This window comes from Rhinatrema bivittatum, chromosome 6, assembly GCF_901001135.1.
Source record: "Rhinatrema bivittatum chromosome 6, aRhiBiv1.1, whole genome shotgun sequence".
NCBI classification, from domain to species: Eukaryota; Metazoa; Chordata; class Amphibia; order Gymnophiona; family Rhinatrematidae; genus Rhinatrema; species Rhinatrema bivittatum.
In genome coordinates, this window is record NC_042620.1 from 370609080 (window position 1) to 370625597 (window position 16518).

Sequence of the window (16518 nt, forward strand, 5' to 3'; positions counted from 1 at the left end):
ACCAGGGCAGTGGCTTCCATGATAGCAGCTAGGTGTCGGCTGTGGCTGCAAAATTGGTTGGCGGATGCAATTTCCAAGTCCAGTCTCACAGGGTTACCCTTTAAGGCAGAGCTTTCCAAACTTTTCATGTTGGTGACACACTTTTTAGACAAACATAATTTCGGGACACAGTAATTCAGTCTACCAGCAAACCAGAGGTTAAAGGTTAAACGAACGAAATGTATTTCGACAATTTATGCCAGGACAAGCAGGATGCTAGTCCTCACATATGGGTGACATCGGTAATGGAGCCCTATGTACGGAAAAAACTTCTTTAAAAGTTTCCATGAAACTTTTGACTGGCACCAGAGTGCCTACTGAGCATGCCCAGCATGCCATGATATTCCCTGCCACAGGGGTCTCCCTTCAGTCTTCTTTTTTCCGCGAAGCAAGTAGTATCGCGGCATAATTGGAGTCCTGTGGTGAATTCACCACTTTAGAAAAGTTTAACTTTTCAGGAAAAAATTCAATCCCACCGCAAGGGTTTCCCTTCGTTTACACCGCGGTAACTTTTTTTCCCTTCAGTTTCCGGCCGGTACCGATATTTTTTGGTCATCGCTGTCCGGCAAAATGGCCTCCGGGTTCAAAAAATGCCCGAACTGTGCGCGAAATATGTCGATAACCGACCTGCACTTGGAATGTGTTCTTTGCCTAGGCAAAGATCACAATATACAATCGTGTACCTTATGTGCGGAGATGACTTCAAAAGGCCGTCGTCTCCGTGCTGAAAAAATGGAGCAATTGTTTAATATACAATTGCTTCCGAAGGCATCGACTTCGGTTCAGTCATCGCCATCAGGATCCGTCCGACAGGTACTACTGAAGAAACGTCGTCCGGAGGCTGGAGACGCTTCTACGCCTTCACCGTCAGTATCATCGAAGGCGTCCACTTCTGGGAGTGAAAAACAGAAGGAAAAACATCATCACCGGCATCGATGACGCCTACCACCGATGACCGAAGACCCATCGACAGGTACGGCCTCACCCGCAAAAATACCTCGGACGAGTGCGGAGGCTTCGAGGCCTACTGATCCAGGGCGATCCCCACCGATATTGGTGCCGGGTTCCGTACCTCCTGAGGGCTCTGAGGGGGTATCGGCATCGCCATCACTGCCTCCCTCCATAGCTGCTCTGGTATCACCAGCTATGAGAGTGGAACTTGACACATATATACGTCAAGCGGTGCACCAGGCTCTGCGCGATGCGATTCCGCCACAGCCATCGACACTTCCATCGATGCCGATTCCGATGCCGGGAGAACCATCGCCATTGAAGCCGCCGGCTCCGACGATGCCACGGGAACGGCTCCCGATGCCTACCCCGGTACCCTCACCGGTGCCACCGATGACTACACCGATGCCAACAGAGGAAATTAGACACTCTCCTGGATATCCTATCAAACAAAACACCAGAAGAGTCTATTCCAGGCCCCTCTGGAATACCAAGACCTCCAAAGCCTCATTCTCCTCTTCTACCACCAAGGCCTAAGGAACCTTCCATAGTACCAGTCACTCACCACACTCCACGGGAGATGGCTACTGACACCAGTTCAGAATATTCTTCAGAAGGAGATATTTTTTCAGAACCCTCTCCACCTGACGACCACAGGAAGTCACCTCCTGAGGACCTTTCCTTTACAAATTTTGTAAAGGATATGGCTGATACCATCCCCTTTCAACTACAAACTGAGGTGGATGCAAGGCAGAAAACATTGGAGGTTCTGCAGTTTGTAGATCCTCCTAAAGAAATGTTAGCAGTACCTGTCCATGAAGTTTTTCAAGACCTTCAGTACAGGATATGTGAACACCCAGGATCAGTTTCAGCAGTCAATAAAAGATCAGAGGCAACTTATTTGGTACAACCTATCCCAGGTTTTCAAAAATCACAGTTGCCACACCAGTCAGTCGTCGTAGAATCCGCCCAGAAGAAGGTGAAACGACTGAAATCCCATTCATCTACACCACCTGGGAAGGAAAGTAGATTTCTGGATAACCTAGGACGCAAGGTTTTTCAGGGTTCCATGCTGGTATCCAAGATAACATCATACCAGCTATATATATGAATCAATATCAAAGGAACCTCTGGAAGCAGGATCAAAACCTAGCTCTCTCTCTCCCTGAGCAGTATCAAGAGCCATTCCAGAATGTCGTCCATAAAGGTCTTGAATCAGGAAAACACAAGGTCAGAGCTACTTATGACTGCTTCGAGACTGCAGCACGACTTTCTGCTTCAGGCATAGCTGCACGCAGATGGGCATGGCTAAAGGCCTCTGATCTCCGTCCAGAGGTCCAAGAACGTTTGGCTGATCTTCCTTGCTTGGGGGACAACCTTTTTGGAAAGAAGGTCAAAGAAGCTGTGGCGACTATGAAAGACCACACAGAAACACTAAAGCAATTATCCTTAATACCTCAGGATACTCAACCTTCCACAAGGAGGATTCCAAAGTGTGATACCAGACGTCTATATTACCGTCCACGCAGGTATTATCCCCCAGCAAGTAGACCCAGAACAGCCCGCCCACCTCAACGCCAACAACCTAGGCAGAGGCCTGCAAGGGCACAACACCACCACAAACTGCCACTACATCTGTTTTTTGAAACAATCCAGAGAGCAGCGGCCTTATCAACCCGTTTCCACACATACCAGTAGGGGGTCGAATAACATACTTCCAAAGCATTTGGACCTCCATCACCACCGACCAGTGGGTGTTATCCATCACAGCTCACGGTTACAGACTAGATTTTCTTACTGTTCCAAAAGAAAACCCACCACTTCCATCTTGGACAGTAAATCAACATTCCATAATTCTTCAAACAGAATTATCCACCCTTCTGAGAGCCAGGGCCATAGAACCAGTTCCTGGACCTCAAAAGGGCAGGGGATTCTACTCCCGCTATTTCCTAATTCCAAAGAAAACAGGAGGCCTTCGACCCATTCTAGACCTCAGAAATCTCAACAAATTTCTCAAAAAAGAAAAATTCAGGATGGTGTCCTTAGGCACCATTCTACCTCTTCTTCAAAGGGGAGATTGGCTCTGCTCTCTGGATCTTCAAGATACCTACGCTCACATTCCCATCTTTCCTCCTCATCGCCAGTACCTGCGATTTCTGGTAAAGGATCAACACTTTCAATACAGAGTGCTGCCATTCGGCCTTGCATCAGCCCCACGAGTATTCACAAAGTGCATGGCTGTAGCAGTGGCACACCTCCACAAACAGAGAGTGCACGTGTTCCCTTATCTGGACGATTGGCTCATCAAGAGTCAATCAAAAGAAGGAGCTCTCACTTCTCTCAAGCTCACTATCCATGTTCTTCACTCCTTGGGATTTCTCATCAACTACCAGAAATCCCATCTGTCACCAACTCATCTTATACAGTTCATAGGTGCAGAGCTAAATACTGCAATAGCAAAAGCTTTTCTTCCAAGAGACCGTGCTCAAACTCTTGCCCTCTTGACTCACACTCTTCGAAACCAATTCCAGGTAACAGCTCATCAGTGCCTCATTCTTCTAGGGCACATGGCTTCCACAGTTCACGTAACTCCCATGGCCAGATTGACCATGCGACTACTGCAATGGACACTCAAAGCACAGTGGATACAAGCCACTCAACCAATGTCCACTCCCATTCATATCACACCAGAGCTCAGATCTGCACTCATCTGGTGGACATCAATGAACAACCTGCTCAAAGGCCTACCTTTCCAGCAACCAGTTCCACAAGTAACTTTGACTACAGATGCATCCACCTTAGGGTGGGGAGCACACATTGGTCATCTAAAGACACAGGGCAAGTGGACAAAGCTCGAAGCCTCTTTTCAAATAAACTTCCTGGAGCTTCGAGCTATACGCTATGCGCTACATGCGTTCAAGGACTGCCTTTCACACAAGACTGTTCTGATCCAAACGGACAACACAGTAGCCATGTGGTACATCAACAAACAAGGGGGGACAGGTTCTTATCTCCTTTGTCAAGAAGCAGCACAAATTTGGGACTGGGCCCTGACACACTCAATTCTTCTTCGGGCCACTTACCTAGCAGGCATCCACAACATAGTAGCAGATCGCCTCAGTCATCAGTTCCAACCGCACGAATGGTCCTTGGATCCAGCAATAGCATCCAAGATCTTCCAATTCTGGGGTCAACCGACGATAGATCTCTTTGCATCCCATCTCAACTACAAAGTGAACAATTACTGCTCTCTACTCCGACAGCAGAACAGCCTACCAAAGGACACATTTGCTCACCATTGGAATTCAGGCCTGTTATACGCGTATCCACCGATACCACTCATAACCAAAACACTAGTGAAGCTACAACAGGACAAGGGGACTATGATACTCATAGCCCCATATTGGCCTCGACAGGTATGGTTCCCCACACTGCTAGATCTCTCAGTCAGGGATCCAATTCGCCTGGGAGTAGCTCCCAATCTCATAACTCAGGAACAGGGTCAGCTGCGCCATCCCAACCTTCAATCCCTGTCCCTGACAGCATGGATGTTGAAAGCTTGATCTTACAACCTCTCAACCTTCCATCCTCTATATCTCAAGTACTTATAGCTGCACGTAAACCTTCCACTAGAAAGAATTATTCCTACAAATTGAAACGGTTTACTTTGTGGTGCACTCAGAAAGCTTTAGATCCTTTCACTTGCCCCACTACCTCACTACTAGATTACCTTTACCATCTCTCAGACTCTGGTCTTAAGACGTCATCTGTAAGGGTACACTTAAGTGCAATCTCAGCTTACCATAACAAGCTGGGAGACGCACCTATCTCCACACAGCCTCTCGTCAGTAAATTCATGAGAGGCCTAACTCACATTAAACCTCCAGTTCATTCCCCAAGCATTCAATGGGACCTGAACGTAGTATTAACTAGGCTTATGCGTTCTCCATTTGAACCCATAAATACCTGTGACCTTAAATACCTTACTTGGAAAACGGTATTTCTCATAGCCATTACATCAGCTAGAAGGGTCAGCGAACTACAAGCGCTAGTCACATATGAACCTTTTACAAAGTTCCTACATGACAGGGTAGTCCTCCGTACACATCCAAAATTCCTTCCTAAGGTTGTCACGGAATTTCACTTGAACCAATCAATAGTTTTACCAACATTCTTTCCTAGGCCTCATTCCCACCAGGGTGAAAGAGCCTTACACACTTTGGACTGTAAGCGTGCGTTATCCTTCTATTTAAACCGCACAACAGCCCAAAGAAAATCCAGTCAGCTATTTGTATCCTATGATCCAAACAAACCAGGTAAAGCAGTGAGTAAGCATAGTCTGTCAAACTGGCTAGCAGATTGCATACAATTTTGTTATGAAAAAGCAGGCCTTACTCTTCAAGGGCGAGTAAAAGCACACTCAGTCAGAGCGATGTCAACCTCAGTAGCACACCTTCGCTCTGTACCTATTCTGGACATTTGTAAAGCAGCAACATGGAGTTCTCTTCACACTTTTGCAGCTCATTACTGTTTAGACAAAGAAGGAAGACAAGATTCAGCCTATGGACAATCCGTCTTAAAGAACTTGTTTCCAGTATAATCCCAACTCCTTCCACATCCAACCTGCTGTGATCTTCGTCTGATTCATTTCAACAACAATACTTCACTGTTGGTTCACTACAAAATGACTCAGCCTCTAGCTTGCTAATCACCCATATGTGAGGACTAGCATCCTGCTTGTCCTGGGATAAAGCAAAATTGCTTACCTTGTAATAGGTGTTATCCCAGGACAGCAGGATGTAGTCCTCACGAAACCCACCCGCCACCCCGCGGAGTTGGGTCCAATACGTTTTATTATTTTATTTTTGGCTAACGCTAATTGCTACAAAACAAGACTGAAGGGGAGACCCCTGTGGCAGGGAATATCATGGCATGCTGGGCATGCTCAGTAGGCATTCTGGTGCCAGTCAAAAGTTTCATGGAAACTTTTAAAGAAGTTTTTTCTGTACATAGGGCTCCATTACTGATGTCACTCATATGTGAGGACTACATCCTGCTGTCCTGGGATAACACCTATTACAAGGTAAGCAATTTTGCTTTATGTATGTTTCCTTAAATATATACATAATAAAATGTTTCACGACACAACCTATCTTGTGAAAACCTTTCATTTATATTAAAAATATATGATATTCCAAGATTAATGTTATTGTTATAATTTATGAATAACAATAATAAAACAAAGTTATTGTGTTATTCAATTTACCTCTTTAATGAGATATATGAGCTTGATGGGATGAACACAGCTTTTGAATATTTGGTGTTAATAAGAAAGTCTAAAGGGTCTTCTGTGTAATTTTAAAAAGCTGGCCAGTTTCACACTATATAATTATTTGATAGCCTCATTCAACTAATTCTATATGGCTATGAGAGTGAAGTCTGGAATTTATAGGAAGGGACAGAATGTCAATATAAATCCTGCATCTCCAGTTCTGTAACTCTGTGCATCCACTGAAATTCCCCCAAACAATGGAGCTTGGATGTTTTCCTTACAGCTCATCATACTAAAAGATATTTTCAAATTCTGGTGTCACCTCACAGTAACAGCAGTACAAACACCTTCCACTGCCAGGCACATTGTGAACTAACACAAAACCTCGCAAAAAAGACACTCAAAATCTAACTGCAATCCCATTGTAACACAACAGTAATAACACCAAGGACTCAAACAACAATAACCCTACCTGTGAAAAAGCAAGGGTAAATATTACACTGGGTCCTAGAATACCAATACACTACCTACTGAGGAAACAAAACAAACCAGATTGCTATAGATCCCTATGCTAGCAGAATCTCTCATCATGGTCATACACACAGAGCAGAGAAGGACCCTCACCAAATACAGAATACAAAATAAAGGAGCACAAATTAGACAAAAACTGAAATGGAAACTCCAAGAAGCCAGACTCTGTGTATTAACAATGGAAAAACAGAACAATCATTCGTCATAAAACAAAATTAAGAAACATAAAGCATCAGTTATAATAGTAAAACCATACTAATAAAAGAATATTTTAAAACTACTGATAAATAGAATTTCTATTAATTAAAATCATATACATTTTTTACAATTTCCCAAACACCAATAAAATATTTCAAAACAGCACATATATCAAATAACACCCAATAATTAAAACTAATAAGGATTTTAAAAAGCCCCTGCTGTCCATACGTGGGAGCTCTTGATTTCCAGTCACCCTGATATTGTCAAGGATTAGGAGGTTATCCTCTCTCTCTCTCTCACACATACTCACATGTCCATTCTCTCTCACACATACACTGTCACATACATACACATTCATTCTCTTATACCCACCTTAACCTCTCGCTCTCACAGACACTGACACACTCTCAGGCTCTAAGACACTCTCTCCCCCTCCAGACACCCCTCCCCCCCCACACAAACTCTTACTCCCCTGGATTTTCTCATACACACTCATGCGCTCTCTCTCTCTGGCTCCCTCACAAACACACACACCCAGGCAAGTTCCCAATCATTCTCACACAAACACACACACCCAGGCAAGCTCCCAGTCATTCTCACACACTGAAACTGACCCCCAGGCAGGCTCCTATTCATTTTCACACCACTCCCTCACCATCCCCCAGGCATGCACACATTCATTCTCACACACACATACATCACACACAGGCAGGCACCTATTTTCACACATACAAACCCCAGGAAGACACCCATACATTCTCATACACAGACACACCCTCAGGCAGGCACCCATGCATTCACACACATACACCCCCAGGCAGACTCCCATTCATACACATGCACACTAACGGTAGACCCCCTCTCTTTCTTTTGCAAGTAACCTCGGAGCCTCTCTCATTCCTCTGCTGCCACTGTCACTGATGCCGCATGGCTATTTGGGAGGCGCTGATTGCTGCTATTGGCACTGAAGTCCATTCTGCTGCCTCCTCTGTGCAGGCCCCGTGGGTTTCCACTTCCTCCATGTTGATCTCGTACATTGTGAGATCCGCATAGAGAAAGTGCTACTTTTTCACATTACCAAAGATTACAGGTGCCAATCAGTAAAAAGTAAATTTTTTTTTTTTTACCTTTGCTGTCTGATCTTAGTTTTCTAATCGGTTGGTCACAGGCTTTTTTTGTTCCACCTCCCCTTTCTTATTTTTTTGCCAATTCCTTTCATATTGTCTTTTTTTCTATTTCTTTTCTCTATCTTCTTCCCTCAAATATACAGTCAGGTTCTCATTGTCTCATGCTTTCTCACTCACTCTCTCTCTCTCACACACACACACACACACACAGTCACATGTTTTCTCTCATACAATCATTCATACAGTCTCTCTCTTGCACATGCTGTCTGACTCTCACACACCCAGGCTCTCTCTCACTCCCACATGCTGTCTTGCTCAAGCACAGGCTCTCACTGTCACATGCTCTCTCTCATACAATCATTCATACAAACAGGCTCTCACTGTCACATGCTGTCTCTCTCACACACACACACAGGCTCTCACATGCTGTCTCTGCAAACATTCAGGTCCTCACTCCCACACACAATCTCTCAACTCATCTCATACACACACTCTACGGGCCCTCAGCCTCTCTCTTACCTCTGGGCCTCCTCTTCACGGGTCGCTGCAGGATGGGCTCTGCAGCGGCCCTGATCTCGCCGGCCGATCCGCAGCGGCGGCCCTGATCTTCGCGGGCCGATCTGCGGTGGGGACCCTGCTACCGGGCCTCCTCCTCTTCTCAGCCCGCTGCTCCTCTTCTGCACGCGGCTGATGCTCCTCCTCCTTCCTGCCCGTGCGGCTCGGCAACATTTTTCTTCCGGGGCCGCGTGGGCAGGAAGGAGGAGGAGCATCTGCACGTTTACACGCGACCTTTTTTCTTCGGGCCGTGGTGACGTGCGCTCCACCACGGCCCTGCCGATCTTCCTGCTGTGCGTCTTCGGCACAGCCCAGCCCAGCGAAACTTCACTGCTCAGCCACCAGTGGGATGAGGTCCACCGGCGGCCGCATTGGCTCCCACTTGCTGGTGTGTCACGTGCACCAGGCTTGTGCGGCACACTGCAGGCGACGCACTAAAGTGTCGTGACACACACTTTGGAAAGCTCTGCTTTAAGGGTTCTCTCTTATTTGGCAGTAAGTTGGAGAAAATAGCAAATAGATGGGGGGAATCCCAGGTCCCTCGTTTGCTGAAAGATAAAAAGCCGGCATCCTATCTTTTTGGGGCAAGAGGCCACTTTAGAGATTACAGGCGTTTTTGCCCTTATAGAGGAGTGACTACTCAGAGACCTCGTCCTTTCAGCCCAGAAAGCCTCGGAAGGATATGGACTCTAGGAGCAGAGCACCTCTATCTTCACAGTGAAGATGTGCACACTCACCTGCTGATGAGGGTTAATAGGCAGGTGTCTATCTTGCTCTTATCAGAGGTGGTCCAGATTACGTCAGACCAGTGGGTCCTGGAAGTGGTAAGGGACATCTGTTCTCTAAGGTTTCTTCGCATTCCTCCGGATGCCATTATGCAACTCTCCATAGAATAGGGTGGCAATGGAGTTAACCTTATAGAGACTGTTGGATTTTGAAGGCTGTGATTCCTGTTCCTGAATCACAAGAAAATACGAGCCACTATGCCTCTTGTCATACCCAAAAAGGAGGTATCCTTTCGGCCCATCCTGGATCTCAAAGGTGTCAATCGACATTTATGGGCAACTCATTTCCAAATGGAAACTGTGCGCTCTGTAATAATGGCAGTCAATCAGGGGAATATCTCATGTGTCTGGACTTGATGGAGGGATAGCTGTATAGTCCCATTCACAGGGAGCATCAGCGGTTCCTGCGGTTTGCCATTCTGGGACATCATCAATTTCAGGCCTTGCTCTTCAGCCTGGCCAATGCACCCAGGTCATGGTGGTGCTAGTGATAGGACGGCATTCTGGTTCATCCATATCTGGGCGACTGGTTAGTTTGGGCCAAGAGTGTAGAAGAGTCACCTGACTTCTTGCAAGGTGGTCTCCTTACTGCAAGATCTAGGCCAAGAGCAGTTTACAGCCAACTCAGATGCTGGAGTATCTCTGTGTTTTCGATAGGAAGCAGGGCAGAGTGTTTCTGCCAGAGAGTCACATTCAGAAGCTGATTACTTAAGTTCAAACCCTAAGAAGGGGCTATTCGCCTAGCAATGTGGTCTTATCTACAGGTCTTCAGTTTGATGGAAGCCATGTCGGAGGTTATTCCCTGGGCAAGGGCGCATATGCCGTCTCTTCAGCGCTTGTTCCTTTCCCGGTGGAGTCCGTAGTCACAGTTGTACATGGTGAGGCTTCACTTTCCATTGGAGGTGAGCATCCAATTGCAGTGGTGGTTACAGGCGGATCATCTCAGGAAGGGAGTTTCCTTGGAAACAACGGATTGGTTAGTGCTCATGCCAGATATGAGCCTTCTGAGTTGGGGGGGTTCACTGTCAGGAGTTGATGATGCAAGGCTGCTGGAGTGCCATGGAGCATCAATTGATTGGAAGCACGTGCAGTTCGGCTGACATGCTTGAAGTTTGCTGTCTAGAGACTTTGGAAGTCAGAATAATATCGGACAATGCGACGACAGTTACTTACATCAATCATGGCAGAACCAGAAGCCAACGGGTGTCGGTGGAGATAGATGGGCTCATGGTGTGGGCAGAGCAACATCTTCAAGACATATCCGTCTTCCATGTTGCCAGAAAGGACGATGTAAGAGCTGACTTCTTAGCAGGCAGAGCTTGGACCCAGGAAAGTGGGAATCTGCAAAGCCTTTCAACTCATAGTGGCACGTTGGGGTCGCCCATCACTGATTTATTGGCGACCTCCAGCAATGCAAAGGTTCCACGTTTCTTCAGTCACAGAAGGAAGCCGAAAACATTCTCGTTCAGGGTGTTATATTCCTTTCCGCCATGGAAACTGATAGGCAGGATCATTTGAAAGCTTGCAGCCAGCCCAAAACCATACTTCTGGTGGCTCCGGTTTGGTCCTGGAGGCCATGGTATACCGATCTGCAGAGGATGCTTGTGAGCAGTCCTCTCAGGCTACTACTCAGTGAGGATCTGTTGCATAATTCTACACAATGATCCGGGTTGATTTTGAATTATGGTTTGGCCCTTGAGAGGACTCTGAAGCATGGTTATTCTCCTTCAGTGATTTTCATTTTGCTCCAGGCCAGAAAATTTTCTATGTCTCTGGCCTATGTTAGAGTTTGGAGAGTTTTCGAGGCCTGGTGTGAGGAGCGAGGTTTTCATCCTCTCAAAGTGGAAATTCCATTAATATTGGAATTTCTACAGGAAGGCTTGCTTAAGGATTAGCCTTTAACACCCTGAAAGTTCAAGTAGCGGTTCTCATTTGTTATGGAGGGAGACTATTGTCTTCTCATCCAGATGTGTCCCAGTTTTTGAAGAGCGTTAAGCATCTTTGTCCTCCCTTCCGGTGAACGGTGCCTCTTTAGGACCTTAATCTGGTTTTAAATTTCTTGACGGGGCCTACCTTTTGATCACTACGTAGTCTCTCCTTGCGGCTACTTACCTTGAAGACAGTTGTTCTCATGCCAAATCTGTTTAGCATGTTGGGTTTCTGAGCTGTAGGCTATTTCTTGCCGTGAACCATTTCTGCGTGAGACTGGGGGTGGGACAGCTTTGGACTATGCCTTCATTGTTGCAGGAAGTGGTTTCAGAGTTCGTTTGAACCAATCTATTTCCCTGCCCATGCTGATAGGGATCTGAGATAAGTATTGTATTGACTTTTGCATACCTTGTATGTCAAGTGGCATCTGATGCGGTACTTGAAGGTTACTAAATCTGTCAGGAAGTCTGATAGACTGTTTTCCATGGTGGAGGTAAACAAAGTGAACTAGCGACGCGGGCAACTATAAACCGTTGGTTATGGACGTTGCTATGGCTGCCTATGTGGATGCAGATTTCTTTGCCTAAGCAAGTTAGAGTGCATTCCACTAGGGCTCAGGTGGTACTGTGGGCGGAGCTTTGCATATTGTCTCCTGTTGAGATTTGCCAAGCGGCGACATGGTCTTCCTTGTGCCCTTTTTCCAAGCATTATCACTTGGATGTCCAGGCTTAGGAGGACGTCTCCTTCACATGTGCGATATTGACTGGACCACAAACAGCCTCCCACCCTCTTCGGGAGTAGCATTGGTACATCCCACTTGTGTGGATTGGCCTGCCTGAGTACAGAGGAAGAAGAAATTACTATTTACCTGAAAATTTCCTTTCAGGAAGGCAGGTTAATCCATAACTCGCCCTCTGCTGCTGACTTGCCTAGTTCATCCTTATATTCAGCCGATTCAGAGTGTGGTTCCTGTTTATTCATTGAAGGAAGTGCATGTTATTATTTGAACTTAGTGTTCCCAATTGTTTGGAAGTATGAAGTTAATCATGTTCAAGTATTATCAGTTTGTCTACACTTTGGCTTTTCCAGAGAATACTGGCAGGTTGATGTCTGGGCAGGGCTATTATGTCTGTGTTGTCAGCTTTACTCCATCTCCAATTGTTGGTAGAAGTGTATAACACATTCATGTGGATTGGCCTGCCTTCCTTAGAGGAAAGGAAATTATCAGTTTAGTAATTTCTCTTACAGTTTAGACAGCCTGAGACAAGAAATTTGTTACTTGCATAGGAAAAGTTAAGCAGTCACATTTTGTTTGAATAGTACATTCCTTGAATATAAAAGGTTCTACACATAAATTGTATCAATTTCTTTTTAATTGTTGCAAGGTTTTCAAATTTGTTATCTAAGCACAACATTGACTATGGAATTTAGAATTGTAGAAGTATTGCATTCATGTTGGAAAAAGATATGCCAGGAAGATTATATGATTTCAAAAGTCAGATTATATAAATTTTCAATGTTTTTTTTTCTTTTAATAGCATATGCAAAAATTCCACTATGTTGACTTACTATTTAAATAATTCATTATATAGCTATACAGCCTTATCTCACTTTACACTTGAACAGTTCATATATATTAATTGTTTGTCTTATTATTTCTAGATCTAATACAGTGCACAAATGAGATGAATGTAAATATCCCACAACTGGCAGACACACTTTTTGAAAGAACTGCTAATAGTAGCTGGGTAGTAGTGTTCAAAGCTGTGATCACAACACATCACCTCATGATGTATGGTAATGAGGTAAGATATTTGTATTTTCTTTGTGAGCTATTGAAACTGTAGACACCAGTTTACCCTATGGACAATTTCAGAAAGATAAAATAAAAGGAAGTCTGTTGAAATTTCCTTGTAAATTTCAGAGCAGTATGTTGCAACTCGTTTAGATTGCAAGTTACTGGCCTGCAGAGAGTATACTGTTTTCAAAGTTTGTAAGAACTCTCAGTGAACTATTTTGTTTGCACAGCTGAAATGGTTTTTACTTTAATAGTGATTTTCCTGTGTGCAGAATCAAGAACAAAGATTATACAAAAATTCAAAGCAAGCGTTTTCTGAAATATGCTGGCAAACTGGCCTCAGTTGAGGATTATCTGATTATTTAAAGTGAATATTCGTATGATTCTCTTCATTTTCTGATTTTCAAGTTTATGCTGACTCCTGCTAAAAATGAGATCAAATTTATTTAATCAATTTGCATTTTGTGAGACATTCAGGGTCACTTTGTTTTGATTTATGTTGTGATCTTGTTAGTCATAGAACAGACACATCAGCAAACAAATTGCATACCCAGATTCACTGAAAATATTTGGTAGACAAACTTTCAAGAGCAGTAACTTCTATTTATTAGCCAATAGCATAATATTCACTTATATTGCTGCTGTTCATAAAATTATGAGCACAAAGCAGCTTACAACAGAAAAAGTATATCACTATATAGCACTGCCTGATATGTAGTTTAACCTACTACCGCCTCTTGTTAGGAGTAGATCAAACCTGTAAACAGTACAGTAAAAAGTAAACTCTTTATTCCCCACCCTACTATATTAATAGCCAACATCATGAGGAGTGCAGGGGTAACAGACCCAGCAGAAGGGTCACAGACCTCACCATTCAGCAAAGCCTTAATATTAGAATCCCAGAAAATCAGACAAGGGCAATAAGTTGGAAAAAGGCCCTTAGGTCTTCTGCTGCTACTAATTCTGACACAGATAAACCAGAGAACTTGGTGACTTTTCACTCCACGAGGCATCATATCTCCACACACAAAAGCAGCATAATTGGGCCCAATCGCATCTAAAGGGGTGTTCTTTCTTTGGTTCACCCTTAGGTGATGTCATTCCAGCAATGACAGGAGGGGCAAAGTCTGAGCAGGGCTACAGATTGGCAGAGCAGTAGCCAATGGGGAATTGAAGGCAGGAAAAATGCATATTTCCAGTTATTTTAAAGCAGCAATGCCTCCTACTAGCAGAAAATTTGGAACTTGCTGTGAGCAGGAGGCTGAGTAACATTTCTCCCTGGTTGAATTTTAAAAATAGATTAGCAGATTTAATACCAGATATATGCAAAAGGATTTAACTGGGTTTCAGGAAAACGCTAGTTAGGGAGTGGGAGTTGCTGTAATCAGCTATCGGCAACTCATTTTGGAATTTGTCATGTGCAAGCTTCCAGTTTGGTACTTCTGCAGTAGCTTTCAGTTGGTGACTTGGCTCATGTTTAATTCCAAGGAAGGAACTGAGAGTAAGAGATGTCACAGCAGCAGACCAGCATATTCTTAAAATCTAGTTAATTCTGGAGGTTAAATTTATCCCAGGACAAGCAGGATGCTAGTCCTCACTTATGGGTGACGTCACTCACGGAGCCCTAATGCGGGAAAACTTCTGGCAAAGTTTCTAGAAGCTTTTAACTGGCAGCCTGGGGCTACTGAGCATGCCCGGCATGCCATGATATTCCCTGCCACAGGGGTCTCACTTCAGTCTTCTTTTTTCCGCGGTCACAGGAGCCCTGTGAGGTTTTCCTCACAACTTGACAAAAATTTCGTGTCAAATTTGCCCATCACGGGTCTCATTCGCTTTGTCACCGGCCGGTGACAAATACCTTATTTTTCGCTAAAGAAAATACCTACTTTCCATCGACGGATGTCGACTGAAAAAACTTCAGGCTTCAAAAAGTGCCCGGCCTGCAACCGAACAATGTCCATAACGGACCCGCATACCGAATGCGTTCGGTGCCTTGGCGGAGAGCATGACATCGCTGCCTGTTCAAAATGCCAGGAAATGACGGTAAAAGGCAGAAAACTCCGCCAAGAAAAAATGGCACAAATTTTCCAAATTCAATCAGGGCCTTCACCGACGACTTCCACAAAATCTTCACCGGTAGGCCTAACAAAGAAGATACTGATCAAGAAAAGACTTCTGGAGGGTTCGGGGGATGCCTCCTCTCCAACACCCTCCACATCATCGACAAGGTCGGTATCTGAGCCACGTTCAAAGCACAAACACCGGCATCGATAGATTCCACCGCTTCCGCCGCCGGAGGAACCGATCCCTAAGAAGCAAAGAATTTCCTCTACTTCGGTGCCATCGGTTCCGGAATCGATACCGTCGACATCGCAGCAAGTATCAACTCCGATTACTGACTTGACTGCTTTAATTAAACAGATAGTCACTGATGCCTTGCAGCATCAAATTCCGGCGTCATCGCCGATGCCGACCACTGTGTCGATGCCGACCACCGTGTTGATGCCGACAACCCTGTCGATGCCGGCGGAATCGTCGATGTCTCTGCCTTCGATACCGGCTTCACAGCCATTGCCGGCGACTCTGCCGATGATGCCGACACCTCAGTCGATGCCAGCAAATACGCCGATGCCAGCGATGACTTCATCGATTCCGCTGATGACTTCTTCGATGACGGTTCCATTTTCATTACACGCACCATCGATGCCATCGGTTCCTTCACAATTTCCGATGCCTTCTATGCCTGCCAGACCTATTTCATCGATTATTCCAATATCGATGTTCACCTTCCATACTTCATCGATGCCACCTATGTCACAATCGGTGTCTCTCTACACAATGGCACCGTCTAAATCACCTGTATCAAGAAAAACATCTTCCACTCAAAAGTCATCGGGGAAATGTAAACACTCTTCATATACAGCTATCTCCACAGCTCCAGACAATTCCACTTCTGAAGCACAATTACATAGCATCCTCACTAGGAGGTATCAAGACCTCCTAGCTTCATTGCCCATAGCACCTGGACAAGAAGAAGAGGACAGAGAGCAATCACCGGACCCTCAAGATCTCTTAGAAGGACCTTCAGGGGTACCTCCACCTCAGAGGCCGGAACCTCCTCAGTATCACCTTCCTACTTCTGATACTTGGTCCGACACGGAATCTGAGCATTCCTCAGAAGATTTCTTGTCTGAGGCTTCTCCACCTCAAGCCAAAAAGCAGTCACCTCCAGAGGACCTTTCATTTTCCTCTTTTATACAAGAAATGTCTGAGTCCATACCCTTCCAACTCCAGGCTGAAAAGGATGAGAGGCAGCAGACGCTTGAAATT

At 45.1% G+C, this 16518-nt stretch overlaps 1 protein-coding gene across 1 annotated transcript in view; it reads left to right on the forward strand.

Moving 5' to 3' along the window:
- The window catches only part of LOC115094632 (phosphatidylinositol-binding clathrin assembly protein-like), an 818237-nt gene that overhangs the window by 58209 nt on the left and 743510 nt on the right, over positions 1-16518 (forward strand). Inside the window, 1 exon segment of the mRNA XM_029607889.1 lies at positions 13053-13195. Coding sequence (XP_029463749.1) covers positions 13053-13195 — 143 coding nt within the window.